Raw genomic sequence first — 27458 nt, forward strand, 5'->3', positions numbered from 1 at the left:
AGTACCATGCCCCTGACATATTGATCGGAGTGTAGAAACTGCAAGATCAAATGTCAGATACTGGACCTTTTCACATGAGTGAGGAAACGTAACTCATACGAAATAGGCTGGGAAGAATCTAGAGTTGGAGGCAGTAAGGAAAACCCGAGATAGGGTTTCCCTTATTGCCAGTCTCTCCTTCCTCCCCTTGCTAGAGGAAGGAGTGGAATTGCTTCTATGATTCTAAAAGAAAAATAGAATGGGTGCTCGATGTGTAGTCTTACCGCATCAGACGCCAGATCCAGCAAGTACTGGTCCAAGTCCTATTCTCATCCCAAAAGAGGATAGGTAGGAGCACGGGGAAGGAGGAGGAAGAGAGGCCAGTCACTCTCGGTATCTTTCTCATTTCCAGAACCAACACCTTAGTCGGGATGCTCTTAGCCCTCGTGAAGGAGCCAGGTAAGAAAGCACAACTTGTTGAGCAGCCACCACAAGGCCACGGAAAAAGGGTTCCAAGAGCCTGTGGGCAAGACCACAGAAAGACAAGAGTGTGGTCTACAAGACCAGGTCTTGCTTCCAGACCGACAGAAACTTCCAGAATGTGAGGGATGGACCAAGCCATTGACTTTGTGAGCTCTCAGGGTGGAAAGTATCGGTATCGTCGTTGCCAGCTGCTCAGCACCTCCTTCGATCGCTTCACGAAACCAGGAGAGAGATGTGTCCTTAAACACTTCTTCCTTGGGAGAGTTAGTACTAGCGAAAACGTCGACGACATCCAGATTAGGAATGTCGAGCCTTTTTGGAAAGTGCCACAGCTCCCTAATAGGACAAAGTAACGAATGATCTGGATCATCGATAAAAAGTCCAACGAGGAGGGGAACAAGGACTCGAACCTGACAGTAGATGCCAATGGATTTGGAGTCCACTTATGACATCCAAGAAGGAGTCAAGGTATTGATCCCCCTCACCTGTTCTTCCATCTTCTACGCCAAGGCTGGAGCGAGATGAGAGATGGTCCTAAGAGGGCACATCTCTATCCGACGACTCTTGTAAGGGCGTGTGCACAGCACGGGACAGAAACCTTAAACGAGAGTCACATGCCATCCAGGGAACAGTTCCTTGGGACAGCAAGACTGAAGAAGCTTCTCATCCGTACCTAAATCTCCACTGAGGAGAAGAAGGCTACTTCAGATAGAAGATTAGGCTGCAAGGGCCTACATTCTTCACATATGATAAGGAGAGAAGCAACCCTCAGTGGAGAAGACGAGGAAGTCCAGACTTGAAGATCAACTCTCACCCTAGAAGAAGTTCCGTCAATGACACCCACCAGTGAAGACGGATCCAGTCCCTGGAACAGTGTCGCAGAGGACTTCAAGAGATATCCAGCTATATCCGTTGCGGCTCGGCGAGAAAGCCTATGCTTGCAAGGAAAGCTGGAAGGTCTCCCCATCCTGAACACACAGGGATGTACTGCCTGAAGAACCGCTTCTTGTATAGTTGCTAAGGGAGGTTGGGTGAAGCAGAACTCTTCTCGATGCCTTGGAAGTAGAGCTATCAGGTTGGGAGAAAGGCAAAGTCTTCCAGCAATTGTCTGTAACTCAGGGTGCGCAATGCTTGTGAACCCATAGTGAAACAGACAAATACATAGGGAAAAACGTAGATATCGATTTTTCCCAAAAAGACAGCATGCCTCACTGTAGCGGCCCCTGGGTCTGGTACGAAGGAGCGAGAAAAATTACTGACTTTGTTGTGCAGGGAGGCAGCAGAAAGATGGTAGGGATCTCTCAGTCGAGCAGGCAGTCTCTTCGTGAATCTTTGTGAAGATAAGAGTGAAGGCCAAACTCGTCCACCAATACATCCCCACTGGGAATGCATCTGGCTAATTGAGCTGTTGAGTGTGCTATAGAACACTTGAGTACCTGCAAATGTCGACAGATGAAACAGGAGGAAAAAACAACTCCCTCTTGTTTGTTGACAAATGCCACTACTGTGGTTTTGTTGTTCAACGAAACCAGCAAGTGTCGCAAAAGTTATCCTGAATTCTCCGAAGGCCAAAAGGCTGCCTTGAGTCCAGGATGTTGATGAAAAGGTACCAATCGTCTCGGTCACACACCTTCAAGACAAAGTCTTACCAGTCTGTGCCAATTCCTCGATCGGTGAATCCGGAAGTAGACACATGATGTGAGGGGAATATGCAGGCATATTCAAAGGTTCCTTCAATCAAGCATTAGCCTAACTATTTCCGCATACTTTGAAGGGGACAGAAGGATGGAGGAATGGAAGCAGACCTTAATTCTCCACCATGGGGAAGCTTCTTCAAGATGACAGGATACCGAAACAATTAGCTCTAACCGAGCTGGCATTTCCCGAATTGGGAGCACAGGAGAGGAAGCAGGATGGAAGTTTGCTGAAAAGAATTTCCGAGACCCAAGGGAAATAGATACTTCTCCTCAAGGAATCCAATCCCAGGTCTCGGCAATGTCGCTGCCAGCTCCAGAGACTTGATAAGTATCATTTCATCCAGGCATCTGTAGTAGGAGAACCTCCTGGTCAATACTTCTTTCTCTCTTCCCTCCTCCATTATGGAAAAAAGGGTGGAAAGTGACACAGTTATGCACACTTTCCTAGAAGGGAAGAAGAGGGCTATGTGTTCCACGATCTTCTTCCGAAGCCTGGGACTTCTTGGGAGTTGAGGGGGGGCTGGCTTCAACTCAAGGTCGACCCGAGCTGACTAAGACCCAAAGGTCTTGCCATTGTCCAAAAGACAAGGCAGGGACCTGGTACAAACCTTGATTACCGAGGTATTTGGCAAATCTCTGAAAAAAGAAAGGCAGAACCAAGTAAAGGTTCATTCCTAAGGGTCAAGCCAACTCTGGACTTATGAAACCGGAGATCTGAATTGGGACAAAGTCCTTCTTCTTAGCACCAGAACTGCCTACAGAACTGCAGTCAGCAAGACCCTCCAAAGCAAGAAGAATTCATACTCTGTCGAGGCAGGGGAGAAGCTTGATGTCTCGACCTGAATGAACTCCTTGTACAAAGAAAAGAATTCACCTGGTTGAGAACACTCTCGTGAGCAAGGACCGCGGCGGCCCCCGAAACTCTCAGCCCCTCGGGAACTGCAAGGGTTGCGAGTGATGAAGATTGTTCACTGGGGGAGCCGCGGTCCTGTTCCAGGGATCCAGTTCTACGAAAAACAAGGGTGATCGCAACTTGAAGAGGAAGACCCTCGCAGCTTCCGAAGCATGAAACTCCTGTGCCTCTCTCCTTGGAGGGAGACCTTGACAGATCCCAAGAAACCCTTCTTGGCACCCTGGTTGTCCGGCGAGACGATCGGGGAACCCACACCCAAAGCACGCCAGGCAGCCAAACTCCGAAGACAAATTCGTTGGAGCTCTCTCTGTCCGTCTCGTGCCTCTCAGAACAACCAAGAGGAAAAGACAACAGGTGCGGAGAAAGAGTACCCCTACCTGTCCTGCCAGTAAGACCAACAGGAGAGGCGGACCATGAGTGATAATCAACCAAAAGAGATCACTGTCACATGGGGGAAGAAGAGCGCTTGTGCCGTGGTAAAGCGCTTTCCTGGGAAGAGCAGAAAGTTCACTCGAACAGAGCCGAGAACTGGATTCGGAAAACCGAATGGGGCCAAGCCAAGCCGCACTGAACTGAGCCAATCATGCAAACACGATCCAGAGGGTGGTATGTGGTGGAATGGGAGGCAGGCGGGGTGAGCCGAACTGAGCCGAGCTGAGCCAGTCTCACAAGCGTGACCAGGGGCTGGGCGGGGCAAGTAAGCCAAGCCAAGCTGAGCCGATCGCGTGAACACAATCAGAACTGGGCAAGGCAGAACTTGTCTGCCGCAAACTAGCACTAGTTTCCCGAACTCTTAACTCCTTCAAGGCCGAGGCCCCTCGAGAAGAAGGTTCAAAGGGGAATTCTGTGTCTGCTACCCTCCTTGCCCGAACCCTAAGGTTCAAGACACAAGGATGAAACCCGGTCAAGCAACTGAAGCAGCTGGCAGGCAGTATCGAGATACCTGGCATCTCGGCACTGATACACCTGGGTGTCTTGGCACTTTCTCTTGTCCTGTGCCTCTCGTCAGGAGAGCGTTTGTGATTCATAGAATTCAAGCGATCCACGAGGCTCCCAAAACCGGGAGCGGCTGCTTTTGGTTTCCTAAGAAATTGAGAAGAGCCAGGTACAGAACCAGTCTTAGACACAGACTTCTAATACTCGCAGCCCCCAAAACGCGAGACCCCACAGGAAAATGTGAATCGGTTCCCGTCTGAGGGCAGGAAGAGCCAATGAGAGAAACTTGTCTCCCAGAAGAGGGTCAGTCCCTTAGAAGTCCTGCAGGACTCCCGAAGGGAATCTCTTCCCTGCTTCTTCTGGTGTTCGAACCGATAGGATCAAGACACCAAGCTGGGAACCCAACCAAGCACTGGTAAGCACTCGGGGAGGGCTTGTGGTGTTGGCAGTTAGAGCCGAGATACCTGGGTGCCTTGGCCCTTTCTCTCGCACTGCTCTCGAACTGGGCCGGGGAGAGTACTCTGCTGACCAGATCAGGATATAATCTCGAGCAATCAAACGGCTTGTAAACGAGCGCCTGAAGCAGCCCTCGCCTTACAGGCGGAGCCTCTAGGACTGGGAACAGGATCGCAAACTGAGGTCTGCACGCCCGCGGCTCCTAAAACACAAAACCCAGGGGTATGTGAATTGGTTTCCTAACCCGAAGGTCAGGAAGAGCCAACGAGAGACCCACTGCCTCCTTGGAAGGAGGCAGTCCCTAGACATCTAAGGGCATCAAGGGGAAAGAAGCAGCCTTCCTCTCCTTCGGCCGACGGAGGTCTGTCTGGTTCCCGGGACCCCCTCAAACCTCAGGAGAGGAAGGGAAGAGGCAGCAAAAGATGAAATCGAAGATAAGTTGAAGATGGCGGCTACTTCCACATGGTGACTTCCTTCACCTTCACTCTGACATCTTCTACAGGATGGTGGACAAGAAACATCATAACCTCCAGGCCAGCTAGGCAGGAACACAATGGAAGCGGCCCATGAAATGACCACCAGGAGAAGCAGCAGGCATGATCAGTACAGCCGATGCAGGAGCTACCACAACGACCAGGAACCTCACTTCCACAGGGCGACTTCCTTCACCTTCACTCCGACATCTTCTACAGGATGGCAGACATCGTAATCTCCAGGGCAGCTAGGCAGGAAGGCAACGGAAGCGGCCCAGGACACAACCACCAAGAGAAGCAGCAGGAACGATCAGGACAGCCAACGCAGGAGCTACGAAGTGGTTCAGAAGGCAGGAGCTACAGCAACTGCCAGGAACGTCACATGAAAGTCACCAGCAGTGACAGGAACAATCAGGACGGCTGTGGCAGGAGACCAAGACGAGCCGCCCAGAGACTGCCGTCGAGTTAACATGAGCATAACACAGGAAACAGCAGGAGCAGATGGACCACAGATATGCCAGAGGCAGTGCCACAGCATACATGAAGGCCAGCAATGGCAGGATCAATCCACATTAGCGGGAACAGAGTTGGAATGATCCCAACGTGGAACTATGCCAATCCAACAGGTACTGTGGTCGATCCCGAAGCAACACTGAATGAACGTTGGGACTCCTTCATGAAAGATATCCCCTGAGATATCCAACCAACTACTGCTGTGCCTGCAATGCTCACTGTCAACCTGAAAGAAAAAGTAAAGGTGATTAGTTGAGGGAGACAACTCTCGCTACAAGGAAACTGCCCTATGCAGCGAGAGGAGGCCCCTTAGAAGAGGTCACCCAAAAGCCACCCCCCCACCGCGGTCTTCACCCGACAAGCGAGCGAAGAGGGCAAAGGAGGGAGATCTCTACCAAAGGAGAGATAAGGGAGAACCAACAGGGAGAGAGAAGGAAGGAGGGAAGGCCAACAAGGGAGCCATGGAATCGAAACTTACAGACGATGCCCACAAACTCCACCCCCGCAACTCTCTGTAGCACGGGCGGCGAAAACAACACTAAGCACAAGTAGAAAGGAAGTAGTCATGCCCCTGTACACAGAGGGCAAGAGCCCAAGAAGGGAAGTGAACTCTTACGTCCGAATCAATGTAAGGGAGCGAAGATATTACGTCCCAATCTAATATTTCCAAACGCACAGGGGAATGCTTTCAGTATCTAATTAAAGGGCTACTGGAAGAGAAGCATTACCACTTGGTTATGCCCCTCTAAATACGCCATTGGCCGTCAAACCCAAGACACATGCACAGGGGAACGACAACTTATGCAAGCCTATCACAAATCGTGGGTTTGTATTAATAAATATCAAACATGCAATATATACACAAAGATACTGGAAGATCCCACTGGGATAATAAAGAGCTTAAGGACAGTCAGGCAAAGAGATCAGACAACACGTCAATAACACATGATGGCCAAAAGCAAACTGGAATGTTTACATCCGGGCAGGCGGGTATTCCCGCCTACCTGGCAGTAGTTACTGCCTAACTACCTTGTTCAAGAGTTTAACGGCCATGTCCAGCTTCGCCATAAGTAATTCCTAATGTAAAGGACCGATGGTTTGTATATCGTGTCGGAACAAATATACTCCTAGCAACAATTATAAACAAAAACATAAAAATCAAGAAAATTTGATTTAAAAAAATCTTTATTTTCCTAAACCTTGAAAAGACCTCCCTTGTAAGAATATAACAGCAGTATCTATGGACATACTTGAATGGAAAGGACAGCTGCTGATTCCAAGTAGGATTTGGACCTTCAGCAACGCTAGTGCGCAGAATTGTTCGCTGGAAGGTTGCTTCAATGAAAGGACGGACTGAGCTGCTTCCCTGTACGACTTCTGAGGAAGAACCTTTAAATCATTCATAAAACATTAGTCACATAATGATCATTACTATGTTTGTCTTAAGAATATCATACTAATTCTACTGTATAAAATAATGAATGTTAAATACCACTGAAAACAACTAATTTCAGATCGACACATGACCAAACACAATTTAAAAATTAGAGCAAAAATTTTTCACTTTCAAATATCGATTCTTCATTGGAAGGGATTGTTTCAGTGAGTAGTGTCTACTTTTTCAGTAGGTCTCCTTCAGTTCATATGATATTTCTGGTAAGCGTAGAAAAGTAACTAGCAAAAATCACAGTTTTTTAAAGCAAACTGTATTCTTCCTAATTATACAAACCTGAGGTCCTTTACATTAGGAATTACTTTCAGCATAGGCTGGAAACGGCCGTTGAACTCTCAAACAAGGTGATTAGGCTGTTAACTACCATCCGGGAGGTGGGAGTAACGCCTACCCAGATGTAAACATTCCAATTTGCCTTTCAGCCCAGGTATCAGATTGAGGGGTGGCATGAGGTGGGCATGAAATGTAATGTACAGGACCTCAGGTTTGTATAATTAAGAAAAATACAATTTACTTTTAAAAACTGTGATTTGTTCCGACACGATACACAAACTGTCGGTCCTTTACATTAGGAATACTCACTGGTTGGAGGGAGGAATCTGAGTGGGTCTCTATGAACTGACTGGAGTTCACCACACCTTGTCTTCCCTTCCTGGTCGATAGAGCGAGGAAGGGAAAACTGCCTCTGACATAATGATCAGGTTGTAAGAAACCCGGGATCAATTGTCAGACTTCTGGGTCCCCTTGCATGAAAGAGGAAACGTCAGTTCATGCAAAGTAGGCTAGGAAGAACTTGGAGTCGGATGACATTAAGGCAATCACAAGCACTGGGTTTGTCTTTTGTCATGGTCTCCTTCCTCACCTTGCAAGGGGAAGGGGTGTGGTTGCTTCTATAAACCTGAACGGAAAATAGAACGGAAGCTCTTGTTGGGTGCTTACCCGCATCGACCGCCAGATCCAGCATGTAACAGTACGTCTACTCCCTGCCTGTGGGAAGAGAGCCAGGATGGGGAGAGAGAAGAGAGGCCAGTCACTCCACATTCATTCTCCCAATCACAACCGTAAATCTTAGGCGAGATGCAACCTGTCCTGTTAGAGGAGCCAGGTAAGCTACACAACTTGTTGAGCAGCCACCACAGGACCCAAGGAAAAAGTGTCCAAGGACTTGTGAGCAACATCTGGAGGCAGGAGGTGAAGGTGGTCTGTTGGGACCACACACCTGCCTTCAGCACCTGCAGAACCGACATGTTCTTCCAGAATGTGAGGGACGAACTAATGCTGAGGACTTCGTGAGCCCTCGGACGAAGAGTACCGGTGTCGTCTTCTCCAGCAGCAGAATACGCTCTCATTATCATCTCACGAAGCCAGAAAGAGATGGCGTTCTTGGACACTTCTTTCTTGATCGAGCCAGTACTAACAAAGAGTCATCGACACTCAGCCCAGAGACGTCGAGTCCTCTTCAGATAGCGCCGCAGCACTCTAACAGGGAACAGTAGCATCTCGTCTGGTTCATTACCTACTAAGTCCTCTAGGGAGGGGGTCGTGAAGGACTCGAACTGTGTGTCAGGGACTGAAGGATTCTGAGTCTTCGCCACAAAATCCAAGACGAAATCGAGCGTAACCGATCCCCATCCCCTCGAGTGTTCAACTTCAAAGGAAAGTCTGTGAAGTTCGCCAACTCTCTTTGCCGATGCCAGGGTCAGCAAGAAGACGGTCTTGAGGGTCAGATCCCTGTCTAACGACTCTTGTAAAGACCCATACAGTGCACAAGTCAGGCTCCTTAGAAATAGTCACATCCCACGTAGGCAGCCTGAGATCCCTGGGTGGGCAAGACCTTTCAAAGCTTCTCATCAGTAGGGAGGTCTCGAAGTTAGGAGGAGATGTCTACTTCTTTCAGCTGCAAGACTAGGCTGAGTGCAGTGTGGTAGCCTTTTACAGCTGAAACAGAGAGAAGCTTCTCTCGGCGAAGGAAGACGAGGAAGTCCACGACTTGCTGAACAGTAGCTCTGACCGGAGAGATACTCCGTCCATGACACCAACCACAGAAAACGGACCACTTCCCCTGGTATACCACTGAGGAGGTTCGTCTGAGGTACCCTGCCATCTCCTTTGCTGCACGACGTGAAAAGCCTCTCACTCGCAGAAGATGGTGGATAACCTCCAGCCGTAAAGACAGGGACTGCACTGCCTGGTGGTACCACTTTACGTGGGGCTGACACAGCAGGTTGGGCCCGGGGGGGGGGGATCTCTCTCTGCGCCTCGGAGAGGAGAGCTAGCAGGTTGAGATACCAAATGGTCTGCGGCCATTTTGGTGCCACCAAAATCATTCTCAGATTCGGAGTGATCATCGCTTGGGTGATCACTCTGCGAATCAGACAGAACGGAGGAAAGGCGTAGACGTTGAAGTTGCACCACGGGTGCTGGAACACGTCCTCCGCAGTGGCCCATGGGTCCGGCATGAAAGGGCAGAAGGCTTGGAGTTTTCTGTTGTGCTGGGTGGTGGACAGATCGATGACTGGATGCCACCACAGGTCGAACAGCCTTTCCGGGACTTCCGAGTGAAGGGACCATGAGCTTGTCTGCCATGACATTCCTCTTGCCTAGAATGTACCTAGCTGACAGATCTACTGAGTGAGCCATGGCCCACTCGTGCGCCTGCATCGTCAACTGGTGGAGCGGGAGGGATACTAGACGCCCCTGCTTGTTGACATATTATGCCACTACCGTGGTATTGTCGCTCATCAGTACCACGGAGTGTCCCATCACTCGATCCCGGAACTCTTGGAGAGCCAGGAAGGCTGCCTTGAGTTCCAGGATGTTGATGTGAAGGTGCTTGTCGTCTCAGTGCCAAACTCCCAAAGTCAGCAACTCTCCAGGTGTGCGCCCCATCCCTCATTCGATGCGTCTGAAAACATGTCTGGAGGGGGAGTATGCAGGGATACTCCTAGCAAGAGGTTCCTGTCGTCCATCCACCTGCGAAGGTCCTCTCTCACCTCCTCGGAAAGAGGGATGAGAAAGGACTGGGGTTCTCAGGACTGGGACCAATACTCCTTTAGTCTCCATTGTAGAGACCGCAGGTGCAGACGCCCATGAGGTACCAGCTTCTCCAGCGACGACAGGTGACCGATGACGACTTGCCATTGCCAGGCTGGCTGTTCCTTCCTGCTGAACCTGCTGATACGAGAGTCTGAGGGAAAGACTTTCGCTACTACCATGTCTATCAGCATGCCAAGGTACCTTATCCTCTGCTTGGGGGTGAGATTTGACTTCTCAAGATTCACCATGATCCCAAGATCGCAGCAAAACTTGAGGAGCCGATCCCTGTCCTGTAGTAACTGCGAGCAGGAGCTCGCCAGGACGAGCCAGTCGTTGAGATACATCAGTAGATGTATCCTGTGCGAATGGGCCCAAGCTGACACGAGAGAGAAGACTCTCGTGAACACCTGGGGAGCAGTTGAGAGCCTGAAGCAGAGTGGTCTGAATTGGAAGACCATCTCTCTGAGGATAAAGCGGAGGTACTTTCGAGAGGATGGATGAATGGGTATTTGGAAATGCACATCCTTCAAGTCCACTGTAAGCATGAAGTCGTTCTCCCTGATGGAAGTGGGCACGGAAAGCGTCGTTTCCTTGCTCAGCATGGCTTGCACTTCTTGCTGTAGTGCGGAGTCCTTCAGTGTTCCTTGGACGTAGGTGTGGAGACAGACCAGGATGTAGGTGAGGGGTGGCCAAGACTTGAAGGGTAGTAGATATCCCTCCTGAAGGACATCCACTATCCAAGTCTCAGCCCAGTGTCGCTGCCATGTTGCCCAATGACTCGACAGGCACCCCCCACCCTTCGGCAGCATTTGGGGGGAAACGCCCCCCTAGCGTTTCCCCTTCTTCTTCCCCTTGCCCCCTTTTCCCGATTGGAAAGCAGACTGAAAGGGGCGGGAAAATCCACCATTTCCAGAGGAAGAAGAAGGCAAAGAACGGTTTCCCTTCGCTTCAGGACCAGGTTAGCCCACAGGTTTGCCATCTGGTGGGCGAGGTAGGCGATAGCTCTACCTCCAGACTGGCATAGTCTCCCAAAGCAGTCTTCCCCGGGTACGATAGCGCCCGAGGAAGCAGCCACTTGGGATACTGTGAAGGACCACAGATCCAGCCAGGAGACTGCCTGGAAAGCCGCCATGGTGGTGGCTTCCAGGGTTGCAGCCTCTTGCTGAGAGAGGGAGATACTCTCTGCGGCAAGCTGCTGCAACAAGAGACCCGGATCCAACCAGGTCCGGGTCAACCTGCTTAGATGGCAATGACCTCTCCAACGGCATGTATAAATGCTTCTGACGAGGCAGAGGAGGGGGAAGTAGCTTGTCCGAGTGGTTCGATCGAAGTGAATTGTCCTGCCCAGGCACAAGACCATTCACCTGATCGAGTACCCCATTGGCAAGCATGGACCACGGCAGCCACCAGGCGCGACTGACGATCCACAGACGAGGCCGTGGTCCCTTCCCCGAGGTCATTGTGCTGACAAATCAGCGCAGTTACCTCCGGAAAAGTCCTCTGTATCTCGGGGGTGTCCGCGTCCTGGGGAAGAAGGCCCTCGATTCCTTTCAGGTTGCGGTCCTTCCGATCTACTCTCCATGCAGGAGGGAGAACCTCAGCAGACCCCCGTGATCCTTCCTGCACCATGCGGGTGTACGACCCGGCCGAACCGAGGACCTAGTCAGGCATGTACACCACCAAAGTAGAACTCTGGGGAGACAACTCGCTGGAGTTCTTCCTGTCCCACTCGTGCCCCAGGGAGGAGCCCAAGAGGTAGAGGGAACAGGCAAGGAGGATCAGGTGCTCCCATAGGTCTTGCTGGCAGAGCCGACAGGAGCAGCGTACCGGGAGCGGTCACCAACCTGCGGTGGTGATGTCAAACCGGGTCGAAGAGAATGCTTTCGCTTGGGTGAAGCATTCTCCTAAGGAGAGTGGAGTGTATCACGTAAGTCAAGCCGCGCACTCGGCTCCCCCGAGCCAGGCTGGCCACGTGAATGTGGCCGGGGACTGGGAGGAGTCGAGTGCGCAGCTGGCTGGCGTGAACTTGCGCTGTCCTCTGGACGCGCCCCAGTCTTCTTCGAGGCCAAAACCTCTCGGGAAGACTGAGTAGGGGACCTCTTCTCCACCTCCCCAGGTGCCCAGACCTGAGAGACCGGTGCACCTTCCCAGGAACCTGGCTTGGTACTCGAAGAAGCACCTGCAGGAAGAGTCTGAGCACCTGCATTCCCGGGCTCTTTCTCCTGTCCCGGGCCCGAGTCGGTGCAGAGAGAGGTTTCTCCCATACCCGACCGGGGTACTCAGGTCTTCTTAGAGACCCGGGTACTCGGAGCAACTCGTGAGCAAGTGTCTGACAAGGTCCCACTGGCCTTGGAAGCAGGCTTCTTAGGTGCAGCGGGGGAAGTGCAAACCGCTGTTTGCATGCCCTCGGCTCCCTATACAATTGACCTGGGGGTCAATGCATCAGTTCCCTGGTCCGTAAACCGGGAAGAGCCAACGATAGATCCCACTGCCTTCCCTGTGGAAGGAGACAGTCCTTTAGAGGCCTCGGTGCGAGACTTCTTGGGGGGGAGGGGCAGGCAGGCAGGCTTCTTCTTCTTCTTTGGCTGGCGAGCCTCGGAAGAAGAAGAGGAAGAGGTAGCAGACAACGATGACGGCGAAGATGAAGACGAAGATGACGACACCTTCCTCAATCTCTTCTTCGACTTCTCCTTTGTCATCTTCCTCAGGATGGCAGTCAGGTCCCCCACCCAGGAAGGAGCAGCAGAAGGCACGGGAGCAACCAGGGGAGCCAGGGGAACAGGCGCAACCCGGGTAGCAGAGACGGTGCTCGGGCCAGCAGCTACCGGGGCAGGTACAGCAGCGCGGGAGCCAGGAAAGCCAGAAGACAGAGACACTGATGGCACATGGGAAGCCAGGCCAGTTCGAGTGTCAGAGAAGCGAGGAGCCGGAACCATGGTCAGGAACGAGCGTGGGTCGGCAACAGGAGCAGGCATCGACAGGTATGGTACTGGTGAAGTCACCATGTGTGAGGGGTCAGGTAAGGATAATGGGGCCAGGAACCCAGGAGGCAGTGGCAGGGGATGCAGCTTACCAAAAGAGGACAGAGTCGGATCAAAAAGGGAAGCCTCTACTCGCTCCGGGGGAAAAAAATTCGCCCCCGGAGTGAGGAGAGGCCCCAGAGAGGATGTCCTGAACGTCTGCTCCCTCACTGCCTTCCACATCCGATGAGACGAATGAGTAAGGGGAGGGGGAGTCCTCACCCGAGGGAGAGGCAGCAAGAAGGGGAAGCTTGCCAGGAGGGAAAAACGATCCTGGCGGATCAGCCACCACGGAGTTGTTGGGGGTGTGTTTTCCTCGGACGACGCCTTGGCGGGCTTCCTACGGTATCGTCTCCTCCCCTCAAACTTCGCCCACTGCTCAGCAGACCAGGAGCAACACTCAGCACAGGGCGAAGCCACACGTCCCCTGCAGGTGGGGCAGAGGGTGTGTGGGTTCGTGTCAACGCTAGATCTAAATGAATTACATTTCTTGCCTCCCACCCCAGGACACATGCTGGGGGAAGGAGGGCTTAAGGGACTTATCAACATTCATTACAAAAGCCAAGCAGAAAGTTCCTACCGGGAAAAAAGCTCAGAGGCAGTCAAGCAGAGAGCGAGAAACACACCTCCGCAGGCTACAGTGGCCGAAAGCACATTAGAATGTTTACAACTGGCCAGGCGGTACTCCCGCCTCCCGGACAGTAGTTAACTGCCTAACCACCTTGTTCGAAAGTTCAATGGCCATTTCCAGCTTACGCTAAGAGTAATTCCTAATGTAAACGACCGACGGCTTGTATATCGTGTTGGAACAAGTCTTCTTTCATGTATAGTGCATTACACTGTATTCTCAAATATAAATTCTGAGAATATCATCTGCTGGTTTTCAGAACAATCATGTATCCGTGTTGTCTCCAAACACCAATCAAGGTTTGGTTTCCAAAGCCCACAAGGCCTACAGAGTGTCAAGTTTGTAACCTTCTTAGCTCACTTTTAAAATGTATCACAGCAACCCTTAGACTTTTAAAATGTAATATATTAGAGCAACCCTAAAGTCATTAATATACAAATATTAACCCTGATTAATAATTTCAAAACTAAGCTGCTAAACTAATGGAAAATAAAACGAGGAAAACAATTACTTAGGATTTTGGGGAAAGCAGAATGGAAAAGAATTTCTGTCATTCTTACAAACAGGACCAAAACAAAATTTTGGTGATGGCAAGTTTCTTGATACGGTAAAATAGTGGACAATGTAAGGTTGAGATTACTACATGCACAGCTTGAGATTTTCATGAAAAGTGGGACCAAGAAAGTTTCAAGAAGCATAACAATCATATCCATATTAAGATTCTTATTATTAATATATATCAGTAGTTCTTCTACAAAAAAAATTTACATACCTGCAGATTCATGTCGAATGGGAACATGGAATGCCTGTGCAATGTGCACAATGAGGCGGACATTCTGGTCTCCTAGTGCAGTCCCTCGCACCTGGTCCCTCTTCTTCCTTTCAGGTCTTAGTGGCCGTCGGGCTTTGAAAATTGATAGTAAAGAAGTTCCAATTGTTCTGGAAAAGACCAATAATATGCAAGAATGTTTAAGATGTAAACACTATGTCAACAGCAAACTTTTGAAAAAAAAATGACTGTACTGACAGCTCCAAAGATATAATATGAAATTCCATAATTTAACAATGGCTGTAAGGACCATATTTTAACAATAAACAAGTTTTTAAACAAACATATTCATCATGACATAGCCTTATTCTGTGCACAATACATACAGGTGCACAAAGCATCCCAGCAGGAAGCTACCAGTTCTCATTCAGCTGTGTCAGATTCCATCTGAGAGAGCAGGGAAGGAGGAAGGGGAATGGCAGTTGTGAGGAATAAGTTTGTATGAGAGTAATGTAAAAACACTGTTAATACAATCTATTTATCATAATATAACCTAAGTTTGTAAGAGAGTAATGTAAAAACACTGTTAATACAATCTATTTATCATAATATAACCTTAATTGCTGCTTAGAAGGGAGGATGATGCAGATGACCTAGGATGATGAGGTGTCTGAAGTCGATCCCTAAACCCAGGATGGGGAACTGGCATAGTAGGCCCATAGGCGAGATTTCATGAGAAGAGTTAAAATAAAAGAATCTCAAGACAATGGGAACTTCCATAAGTACTGTCATGGGTCTGGAATGGAAAGAAAATCCCAACGACAGACAATAACCTAGCACCTTTCATATTTTTCAATAACCTCCTTCTCCAGTTCTACAGTTGTCCTCACCGTCTTCCTCTTCTGCTTATCAGCTGTGGCTGGCTTGGGATCCATGATTCGAAGAATAATGATGTGCGGAAGACAAAAAAAAAAAAACTAATAATATACCTGTACAAGCGTGTACCTCTTTTTCAAACAGCAGCAGCAGCGTGAGTGGGCTTTAAGTGCTTTTAAATGTGCGTGGGAAGGACGCCACCAACAACGCCAACTAGCGGCGGCGTGACCGAAACACTTTTGTTTACAAGCATCATATGATTCGTCGTCGGGTTGGATCGTGTCGGGTCGGATTCCGGTTTGTTGTTCGAGATCCGACGCAAAATTTACTCGACATTTTGCTTCAAAATCCGATTTTGTTGAGTTCTGGTACGGTCGAAGATCGGGGTTCTACTGTGTGTGTGTGTGTGTGTGTATTCATTGTACTAAGAAAATTATAGCTAAAAATTCTTTCTTAAAGAAAAGAAACAAAACATTTGCTTGATCAAGAAGTCAACAAATTTGTCCCTGACACACATCCTTGAAAATGAACTTTCTTTACATAGGCTACAAATGAAACAAATCACTCCTCAAACAGACGAAAAGGATATTCATTACTGAATGAAAACTTGGCAGTGTTCTGATTGCATATTCATAATGAAGAGACAAGGTAGCAAAGAGCCAACACACACTTTCTCTCATCTCATCTCACTTCATCCTTAGAACATAATGGCAACAAAATCAAACTCTCTGATCAGTATTAAATAATGGTTGAAAAGATTACCATAATTGAAAAAATGAACTGCCACTCTCATTATTCTGGCAGCTTCATGTTTACTTTGAATTAGAATGGAATGCAATAACAAATTTAGGCTAAGGGCCACATGCTGGGCCCTACGAGGTCATTTAACACCGAAAAGAAAATTGGGAGTAAAAAGGTTTTAAAGGTGTAACAGGAAGAAAACCTCACAATTGCACCATGAAACAATTGTTAGGAGAGGGTGGAAAGTGAGATGAAAGAGAGAATATGAAATGCAGGTACAGTAAAAGGAATGAAAGGGGTTGACAGCAATGACCCCCTATGGGGACTCTGAAGTAGAGATGAAGACCATTTACTTATATCTATGAAATTATTCTGATTGGATCAACATTACACTGATCTTTTCACATATCATGAGGATAAATATTTTTTTGTAACTGATTTGGTATCCATGACTGTTTTCAGAAAATAACTTCTTTTTTCTTTCTTTAAATCTTCACCTCAAAACCTTTATGGATGGAGTGAACAGACTACAAACCCAAGAGGGTTCCAAGGTTCCAAAGGGAAATCAGCCTTCAGAGAGAGACAGACATCATGGGAAAAGATGATAAACAAATAAATAAAGGAATAGAAAATAAAATGATACACCTGAATTCAGGAAATGTCAGCAAAGATCATGTATGAATTTGCTTCTAATCTACGTCAAGACAACTTACAAACAAAAATGAAAGTAGGACCTGTGAATATTAGATATTCTTATTGAAAACCTGTTTAATGAAACCAGTCTCATTTTTACACTCTTGTAAGGCTTGTTCAAAGGATTTGTTCTTTATGACATACAAATGAAGGGAAGGTAAAAATTAAGGCAAGGTGAAGTTTAAGGACCAGAAAGCTAGCCTTGAAAAGACAAAGGGGCAGATAAAAAGTAATAGGCGGCAGATAAAAAGTAAAGTTAAAAGCAAAAATAAAGACAAAAGAAGAAACAAATAAGCTAATCAGAAACTTTTTGGTACAAAACTACTTACCCAATGTCTGGTATTCTTTCCTCCTGAACTAAGTCCTCCAGCTTGAATGCCAGATTGGCCTGCATGTACCGCTGTTGCATGTGTCTTCGCAGAGATGCTAGCAGCTTTTCCACATTCTCCCAGCGGCGATCAATGCCCCATAAGTGGGATTCTGGCACTGCTGATTCTACTGGCCCACTTCCCACAATGCTCTGTTCTTCGTATGCCTTCCAAAAGTAAAGTCACGATTTTTCAATGGTCAAACCAGCAAGTGCAGGATGCATTCAAAATCAGAGATTTTGCATCTATGTTATCTTAACACACTCACTTTGTAGATACAAAACTATTCATTGCAATGCCAAAGGATAATCATTTAAACATCTATCTAGGACAGCAGAAAGAAAGCACATTGAATTACCTCTAAGCTCTTACGAAGGATCTGAGATTCATGTGGAGGGACAAGGCGAAGATTCTTGAAAGCAGGTTCCTCTTTGTCTCGCAACTGAAGAACTCTAAAGCGGACATTTGTATCCAGCTCTATGTCAGAATAAAAATCTCCCTCACAGCTTTCCAGCTCAAAGTAATTGCCTGATTTCACCATTCCACCAGAAGATTTCTGCTTACAAAAATTATTATTTTTTTCATTAAAGTATTCTGATGAATATAATCATTAAATGACGGATAAAAACTGAAAGTTTTTGAAAGCAATAATAATTCTTCATACAAATCCTGTACTTACAATTAGCCCTTTCATATGCCACAAAATTCAGTCCCTCTTACAACTAGGGAAAGGCAGTCATGCATGAGTGGATCCCAGAGTCTAGGACAGTGTTTCTCAACCCTTTTTACCTGAGGGTGCACCTATGAAAAACCAAAACTTTGGGGGCGCATCTTTGATTTTAATATGGAAAAATTAGTCATGAAATTTGACTACAAGAAAATGATAAAGACGTACCTGAAATAACCATTTATTTTTAAGATATTTTTCATTTACGTATCTGAATGTGAAACGTGCTTGATGAGATTTCGCAATTTTCTGAATCTTGGCCTTATATGTGATAAACATACTTTCATCTCTTCATCAATGGATTTAGTATTTGATCTATTTTTACATTTAATGTTGGTAGAGAAAATCCTTGTTCACAGAGAGACGATGTGGACAACTGCAGTAAAAGTCAAAGCTTTCCTAGCTACTGAAGGATATTCTTCTTTGATTGAAATCCAGAACTGACCGATGGGCACCACCTTCTCCTTGATCTTTAAGCCACGATCAGTAGATATGGTAGCCAGCTCCTTCTCTTCTGCTAACAAAAAGCCAGCGTTATCAGTTGAAATGGCAAAGAAAAGTTTGCGAGTCCAATCGTATTGCTCGGTTCAGATCACCTTCCAGAATTGCTGAATGATCCCCTATTAAAGGAAGTAAATTGTCTGAATGGCCTTCTTGAACCAAAGGAATAATTTCCAACAGTCTAATCTAGCTTTTCTTTTCCAAACTGCTGGTTATTTCTGGAATGTTTGAATTTTGTCGGTAGATGAGAGAAGGTTTTCATTTCCACTTTGCATGGACATGTTCTCACTATTCAGTTGTTGAAACATTTCGGTCAGATATCTCATTTTTTAAGTCTAAAACTCACATTTCAGAAGTTAACAAAATTTACTTTTCCTTCTTTCTCAAAAGATGCCAACAGTCCTTGACGAAGTTCAGAGTACTTTACCTCTTGATAGCCATCTAACTTATGTGTGCAAAAGTAAGCGTGTGTTGTGAATCCATGTTTTTCACGAAGAAGCTCAAATATCGAGCTTTTACCATTTCAACAACTTGGTCTTAATCAAAAGCTTCTTTCAATTTAGTACTAAGTGTTGTTGCCATCAGGGGCCTCTATGCAAGAAACAATGAGATGTTATAGTTTTGATATGGTGTTGCTTTACAAACCATGGAAGACCTTCAATAGAACCAGTCATTAATGGAGCTCCATCAGTACAAACCCCGGCAAACGACTTCCAGGATAAATTCCATTTCTCAAAAGAATGATTTCAATTATGAAACATATCTTCACCTGTAGTAGTGGTAAGCAGTTCTTTGCAACAAAGATACTGATTTACTATAGTTTCCCCTTCAATAAAGCGAATAAAGGCAAGCAACTGCGCTTTGTTGGCTATTTCGGTTGGTTCATCAACTTGGAGTGCACAGTATGAACCCTGAAGTTTATTACAGCAAACATTTTCTTCAATACTGTTAGAATGTGCATCTGAACACTATCATTTGATGGTGGAATTTTACTTATCTGTTTCTCTACATTGTCTCCTGAAATAGTCTTCACCATCTTCTTACAAGCGGGCAAAATAATAGATTCAACGAGAGTATGTGACTTCATTTTTACGGCTATCAATTCCAATATTTCCTAAGAAGCAATTTGAGCTTTCTCAGACACCGTTGCTCTCCTTTTGAAAGCGTTGATCAAGTCATCTTTTGAAATAACTTAGGTAAATCTTTTCCTTGAAGATTGCAATGTGATGCTTGAAAATGCTTGCTTCATTTACTATGAAGCATCGTCTCGTTTGACATTTTGCTTCCACAAACCAAACACAAGGGCCGAGGCTGATTGTCATCTCCAGCCCACGTGAAGGAAGCCATAACTTGAACAACATCTGTCGTGCTTACAAATGGGTCTGCTCTTATTTTTCTTGGCTGGACTCTTCATGTCACTCGAAATAGTTTCATTATTAGAATCAAGTTCTTCAATGGTACGTTTCTTGTTTAAATATCTATTCATTGTATGGGTAGTTTATTTTTTTTGAATATGTAAAAAAACAATTATAATTCAGCGAGTGTCTTGAACGAGAACTTTGAAAAGTAATGTAGGAGCACATGGGTACCTCCTCAGACTGACCACAATCGCAGAAGACTTTGATTCCAACTTTGTCCTTTTCATTTATCATATGGTGAAGTCATTGGCCTTTACCGGCTGTCATTTGTGGCTAACATTTCAAAAGGAGATTAGCAGGAGATGGAATTATAGACAGTATCTATTTTTTTTTTCGAGAGAGAGAGAGAGGTGAGTAATGACCGATTAAAATCCCCAAAGAAAGGAAAAGGATTATCCATTGCTTCTTGAAGATAAAGCCATTAAGGAATTTACTTTCCAGTTCAAAATGTCAAGTGGCGAAGACTTGACTCAGACTTAGAAACCACGTACTTGATGTCTCTAAAATATATAAAAATCAAAGTTTAAAAAAAAAAAAAAAAACATATTACATAAATTAAATCTTTTGTTATCTTAGGGCGCACCTGGCTACCTTCCAAGGCGCACCAGTGCGCCTGGGCGCACCGGTTGAGAAACACTGGTCTAGGCAGTCACAACTCTCAATTATTCTTGTCATTTGAAAAAAAATTGGGTTGGGAGCGAGGAATTAGCATTTAAAAGTAATGCATTTGTAAAAATGAACTTTTTTAATAATTACTTTTCATCTTAAACTTCTGTTTAATTGGGAAGCATCAAAGTCCTGAAAACTCTAGAACTGGCTCACTGAGTCTTGCTCAATCTGCATGACAGTTCCTTGGACTGATCTAAATCATCAGATCTTGTCTCTCTCAAAGACATATGGTAAAGGGAGTAGTGGTTGTGATACATAAATCTCATATACAGAAGTTACTCTGTATACCTTAAATCACTATGTCCACCTTCCACTTCAGACTCATTAGGGAATGCCATGGGTTGGAAGACTCATACTTCGACAGGGTACCCATGGGAGGGACTAATGTCGCAAGGGGTAGCACTTCTCCATTACATGTGACACACAGGCAGTTAACTCCACAGTCTACCTTGTAAAGAATGTATTAGTGGATGAAAGAGATGTTTAAGTCGACGAAGATGAATGTACAGAGCAAGAAACCTCTAGCAATGCAGGGAACTTTTGTCTTACAGTTATCACTGGACCCATTCTGAAGAGGTCTATCCACCTGTGTGTCTCATCCCAGAGATTACAGCTTGTTAACAATGTTTGGCACCTTACATATACATGCCATACACATACAACTGCATCAACATAAACATCATATTTAAATCTGAGAAACTGAAAGGACTCTGATCTTGTGGTGTGCTGCTTTACTATTGGTCATTCCACATAGGTCCTTAATATGTCCTGTTTCTTGGTACATCCCCTAGACAAGAAATATCTGATCTAGGGCTCAAATAGAGGTTTAGAAAGAATTCTTAGGACAATTAAAGGGCCTCACTTAGAGGTTTGAGGCTTTAGGTTATCCTGAGGAACTTGCCTCCCAGACTGCTGAGTAACCGGCTCAATTCCTCCAGCAAACCTGGCATAGAGACCTAAATTCCACCCAAAAATGAAAGTCAAGTAAACACAGTTTAAGATCTGAGAAAACAAAAACTTTTAAGATCTTAAGACTGTCATCAACTTCCCTGCAGCTTTCATTACAAATATAAGTCAGTTAAAGTGGATTGATGGTAGGCAATACTTCTTTAATTTAACCGACTGCAAACACAGCCTACTTTCCCTGGTGCAGGTAAAGGGGAAATCTTTTGCACAGCTTGGTGATACTTTGTCTGTCGCTACTAAAAAGCTTCTGTCTCTAAGGCTATGGTGGAAAGCTTCCAGGCGACGGTGCAGCATTCCCAGATCCCTCAGAATCTGCAGATGTGTGGGTGGGAGTTTTCCAAGGAGGACTGTCAAAGTATCACAGGATTTGCAAACTTGGGATGCAAAGAGGATCCATCTCCTGGGTTGCTTGATTTACAAGGGTGAAAAAAAAAAATGTTAGAAGCTCTTGACAGAGGCTGGTCATGAATAGATTCGCCTAGGGGTGCCCAACAACTGCAGCTGACGAACAAAATGACTAAAACTTACCAAACCTTTAAGCATAAAAGTATTAGCTGATCTTCTCTTTGAAGAAATAGGAAAACCAATACTTAGATAAATTTCTTGGTAAACTATGGAAGGAACACAATCCAATGCAGTTGTTTTATCCACTAAGCCAACAGCAAATGAAGGAAAAATTTACCATCACCTCATGAAGGTGTGAAAGAAACAAACTGCTTAAAATAAAATGTGAAATGAGTATAGGCAATATTAAAAAAATCACAATTGGCAAAATGTCTACGGGATTTTGCAATAATAGGGAACACTACTGCAGATGCCCAGGACAGCAACTGTGGCTACACGTGACTAGAATTCGGCCACACATACGTACAGTATTTCAGACAACTGCCGATGTCTTTCTTTTTTCATAAGTGGGACTGTAGTATCTGGGACAATTCTGTGGTATGTGAATGGGCATTATAATAGGGTTGGTGATGACGCAAATATTAATTCATGGAATAAGGGAGAAATATCACATGAATACTCCTGCCAATGAAAAAACAATGACATTCTGTACTTAACACAACTACCATAGAAAATACACATCAAAACTAAACAGATCACTGTAATTAATTCTTAAATAACCCAAAATTAAAAATAAGGAACAGTAATGGATAAAACCAATACAGTAAGCCCACCATATTCGTGGGGGATGCGTACCACAACCCCCACGAGTAGCTCAAATCCGCGAGTACTTAAAACCCGTCTAAAAACACTTAGTACTGCCTATTTTGATAGTTTAAACACAAAAAACCTCTAAAAATGCTTATACCTGAGTATTTTAATAGTTTTATCACAAAAAGTTCACTTAGTCATGAAAAAGATATGAAAATACAGTAATTCATGAATATTTCTCCGTGAAAAATACCGCAAATGGGCAAATTTTCTGCGAATAATGTGTATATACGTTCCACAGAGAAATCCGTGAATAGGTGAGTCTGTGAGTAGTGAGACTGCGAATACGGGTGGTTTACTGTATTTTGCACAATTTCAATAAGTAACAATACCTGTAAGTGGGCTAGAAGTTCACAGTTTCCTGGGTCATTGGGATCAATGTGACTGTAATCTTCTTCTCTACTTTGAGTCTTTTTGAGGTCAGTTCCCTGTAAAATGGTAGAGATGAGAGAAGAAACAACAGAGGGAAGATTCAAAAACAATGTTTAGCACGAAAATCTTGAAATTTTGCAGTTGTGAATGCATACTACTTGATGACAGAATGAATAACCTATAAGAGAAGTGTAGATATCTTTGTCTCCTGATGTCATTTTAACCAATTTTCAAAAATAAAAAATGACAATTGAGAGCTAAATTAAATATCTTATACACAGCCTGCTAAGATGAAAGTGAACATAAGTGGGACTTTGGGAAACTTTCCCCAATTAATACCACCAAGAGAGTGACGCAAGATATTGACCTAAGGCTCGGGTCGCGGTTAGGTTGTGGTTGGGGGTAAGAAATGAATACTGTAATATCAAGGAAAGGGTCGGAAAAACAAGGGGTGAACTTATTCAGGAGCTTTTTACAGGGAAGCGGTAACTAGAATTTCTAAGCAGCTAGTTTGACTGAAGGTTAAAAGTTGTGTGCTTATAAAGACAAATCTCACCATAAACCTAATCATTCAGAAACCTTCCTTAGTGATGTGAAAATGTAACGTGAAAGATATTCAGTTACTAGAAAATTCTCAGCAGATAACACATAACAACAAATACCTTCTTACAGACGCTCTAGGCAAGGGTTACCCTTAGGAAAATACATACATGGTTTTGTAGTGACAAGGTTATCCGAAAAGTGAGAAAAATTCAAGAAGTTAAGAAGGCATTGTGTTTATTACAATTACATATGTATATGGCAAAAAGTGACCCATAGATTCTATATACAGTACTGTATACTTTATATGTAAACAAATGTTTATATACAAATGCAATTCTCAGACACACCACTGAAGCTGGAGGAGGTTCAACTGGCTGCAAAGACTGACTTGTGGCATGTACTGTATCAGCTTCATCGTCACTGTTCCAGCTCAAATGGTACCAGACTGAACCCTTAGTAAAAGATGACCCATACTCTGAATTCAGCTGACCACACCCAGTCCCCGTATGGCTACAACTGACTTGCTGTAAGTAGTAAATAACAATTACCGCTGATGTACAGAAACGGCACAGACACCACCCTACTTACGAACACTCACAGATACGAATAAATGGAAATGCAAATTAAAATTGTGTTCAAAGTGCTCCCCTCTGCCACACGTAAGTTCAAATTTTATGCATCATTTGTATTAATAAAGTACTCTTATAAAAGTAACCATCTATGAACTGCCATCTGGAATGTAACTCGTTCATAAGTAGGGTGATGGCCGATTTACTTTCAAATTAATTCCATTTAAAAAAAGCATAAAAATGTTTCAGTCTGTTTAAAATTGCTGCCTTCAGTTCTGTATGAAAATAAAAAGCTGTGTTACCTGGTTGCCAAGAAAATCAATTGTTGAAAACTGATCGTTGCAAAAGCTGGATTTGCTTGGTATAGGAAGGGAAACCACTGCAACCTGACTTTCCCTAAGACCAGATCCTTCCACGATTTCCAAGGATAAGCTCTGAGGGAACGACGACAGCCCCATACGGTATGACTGATTGACATGGAGAGTGAAATCATTGCCAATTGTTATCAAAGGTGTCTGGGTCACCAGCTTTCTGTTAATCAACACCTGAAAAAAAGAAAACGAGGAAATTCATATTTTTAACGTCAGGTCATAATAAGTTTTGGGAAAGTTTTACACCCTGTATCATTTATCCAACGTTACCTTGACAGATAAACGAGTTTTTGACACCATCTGTCGACGGCGCTTTTCTCCATCGGGACAATTGCTGTCTTTGGTTATTGGAGTTGATTCTGATAGTTCCAGCAGGATGTTAGGCTCCCCAGGAGGTTTCCTTGTACGTGAAAAAACGTCCAGAACTTCCAGTTCTATCTGTGAAATGTTGAATAAAATGGTTAGATGATCAGCAAAATTACCTATCTTATGCAGTTATGTCCTTGCCACAGTCAACTATTAACTTTCACCTACAAAACATGTTTAATTTACAACCACTTGACCAACTCTATACAAAGTGAAGTTATGCGCCAGTAAATATGTTTACATTTTAGCCTCATTAAACTACATTGCAGTAATTATGCTTTACTGACTACTATAATGGAGCAATGCAAAACTTTTAGGTGATTAGCTCTTTCTATAAGGTGTATTTCTTAAGTGACTGTAGAACTGATAAATAAACTGAAACCCGACTTTTTTTATCTAAGGCTGGAACTTGGAGCAATATGGTCTTAAAAAATATTTTACTTAAAAATCTGTAAACTATATTGGCCAACATTCAAGTGTCTGAATGTTCAGATGCAAAGCACTGTGCGTACAAAGGGTGGATACTGAGGTCTCAAGCAGTAAGGAGACTCAATCTATGGATTGCCTGCATCCTAAGCAGCAAAAAATTGGGGTTGGAAAAGAAAAGTCTTATATTAACAGGTTTATATTAAAAAAATCATTTGGGTTTTGAAAATTAATTTATTTCACAACAAACCCCTTACAACAAGCCTGAACTGCAATTTTGTTGGGAAGACCAGAACTACTAGCACCGCCGGGCAATCAAATAAGACCTGCAGGGCCATTGTAAAGTAGTACAGCAATTACTTCAAGAGTCAGAACCCAATTTTTCAAGACATACAAGAATTTGTGTCAGAGGCAGAAACAATGAGTGCAAGGAAACCTCTCCTAAGAGCTTTATGAATTGTAAAAACACAGATGATATGTCCATATTGTGTTTCAGACCCATCAGGGAAGGTCACAGATTATCAGAGCCCTACAATTACAGGGTTGCTCAAAGGGTGATTAAAGTAACAAGTTAGGCCTTATCCATAATCAGTAAATCCTGAGATCAAAAGCTGAGAGTAAATCATAATGGATAAAGAAAGATCAAGTTACGAAGCTGTTGGATTAGCTAAGTTGGGGACTACTTGAGCCACAACTACCAAGGGATAAGAGGAGATGAATCATCTGTGAGCTGCCTCTCTGAGCTAACTAACTTGGCAATTATAATTTCAGTTTGGTAAGTGATCACAGTTCAAGTTCAGTACAGGCAGTCCCCAGTTTACAGTGGGGGTTCCATTCCCATCAGAGCTGATAACTGAAAATCGGCAATAATAGCGCCAATAAACCATTTAATGGCGCCAATAAACCACTTAACGGCGCTATTACCCATTATCAGTGCAGATAAACCACTTCCCGACACCGATAAACCACTTACTGACACCAATAAACCGCTTACTGACGCCGATAAACTGCTTACCAGCGCTGAAAGTCGTTTACTAGAGCCGAAAAACTGGTTAACAACGTCGCTAGCCAAGCGCCATATCAGTGAAACACTGTTAACCAATGCCACCAGTAAGCAAGGACTGCCTGTACCTTTATTTTGCTTTAGTATAAAGCACTTAGGTTCACAGATAACCTTGCGGTAACCAAGATTTTTTGTGTATTTTCATTCATCACCATAGGAAGGTGTTGGAGCAAACTCCAGAAAGATCCTGGGGATGACTGGTCCCTTCCCCAAAAAAGACTGGCCAACCTTAGACATTGAGGGCATGTCAGGCCAAACTTTACCATGTAGCAATGTAGAATCAAAGGCCAATACAGATACAGATAAAAACATTAAATACCTCTCCCATGTAACCTTAGAAGCCAAGATCAGCATGAACGAACCAATACCTAAGTAGACACAGTTCCAAAGAACAAGGCAAGAACACAGGCAACAAAGGTCCTGTGACATCCTGAGTAGCAGTATGCAGACCCAGGCAAAGGGCCTGTTACAGTTAAAGCCTGATTTGGCAAAGTGATGATGAAATGCTACCTAGAGCTGGGGGAATGGAACAAGCAAGTATAGGTCTCTTCTTCAGTCCAAAAGAGAAAATGAAACCATGTGGCCCCAATCCCCTGAGATCACCAAGAAATCCAAAGCACCCCTTGATGGCCACCATTAGAAAACAAGACAGGGAGTAACAAACCTTTGCAAAACCTTCCTAAGAGCTGGAAACTGTGGGCACTCAGTGATGTGTCAGCGACAAGAAGTTGCTAACCAAAAGTAAAAGGCACGGTAGCAAATAATCTATACTGTAAACCCTTATGACACCTCTAAGAGGGTAAAAATGTGCGCATGTGAGTGACTTCAAAATACATGGATATGAAAAAGTACATAGGAAAGAAAAGGATGAAACAACACCCTAAATGGGAAAGATCTGTGTGTAGGTCCAGGAAAGCATAACACAAGTCAGACACCACTGGAACTACACAGAAGGCTGAAATGTGTTGACATGCTAGGTAGGACTTTAAACTCAAGTCGTAATCACTTGGTCAGTTTCACGAAGAATAAGACTAATCATGATTAATGGGTTTTGCATAAAAATCATACACAAAAGGAATTACTTGATGCACATTTTTTCTTGTATTACTTTCATAAAAATAATTTTAACCTACACCTGGGTCCCATTTCTTCAATTTCAAAGGGCTCACCTCGAAGCGTTAGTTTGTACTTTAGCAGGAAACTGAAGCAAGGTGTTCT

General features: G+C 44.8%; 1 protein-coding gene across 9 annotated transcripts in view; it reads right to left on the reverse strand.

The window, feature by feature from the left end:
* Positions 1 to 27458, reverse strand: part of Cc2d2a (Coiled-coil and C2 domain containing 2A) — a 102808-nt gene that overhangs the window by 34591 nt on the left and 40759 nt on the right. For 5 of the 9 annotated variants that reach the window (XR_010850526.1, XM_067089033.1, XM_067089034.1 and 2 more), the window contains exons 11-18: positions 24656 to 24823; positions 24317 to 24559; positions 23793 to 23969; positions 22863 to 22958; positions 17393 to 17593; positions 16996 to 17201; positions 14360 to 14526; positions 6701 to 6839 (exon numbers count right to left, since the gene is read on the reverse strand). Coding sequence is in view for 7 of the 9 variants with exons in the window: in XM_067089033.1 (XP_066945134.1) it covers positions 6701 to 6839; positions 14360 to 14526; positions 16996 to 17201; positions 17393 to 17593; positions 22863 to 22958; positions 23793 to 23969; positions 24317 to 24559; positions 24656 to 24823 (1397 nt within the window). In the remaining 2 variants the exon portion in view is untranslated. The remainder of the gene's footprint in view (positions 1 to 6700; positions 6840 to 14359; positions 14527 to 16995; positions 17202 to 17392; positions 17594 to 22862; positions 22959 to 23792; positions 23970 to 24316; positions 24560 to 24655; positions 24824 to 27458) is intronic. The other 4 variants (XR_010850527.1, XM_067089029.1, XM_067089031.1 and 1 more) reach the window with 2 other exon arrangements.

Source organism: Macrobrachium rosenbergii, chromosome 45 (genome assembly GCF_040412425.1).
Source record: "Macrobrachium rosenbergii isolate ZJJX-2024 chromosome 45, ASM4041242v1, whole genome shotgun sequence".
In the NCBI taxonomy this organism is placed as follows: Eukaryota; Metazoa; Arthropoda; class Malacostraca; order Decapoda; family Palaemonidae; genus Macrobrachium; species Macrobrachium rosenbergii.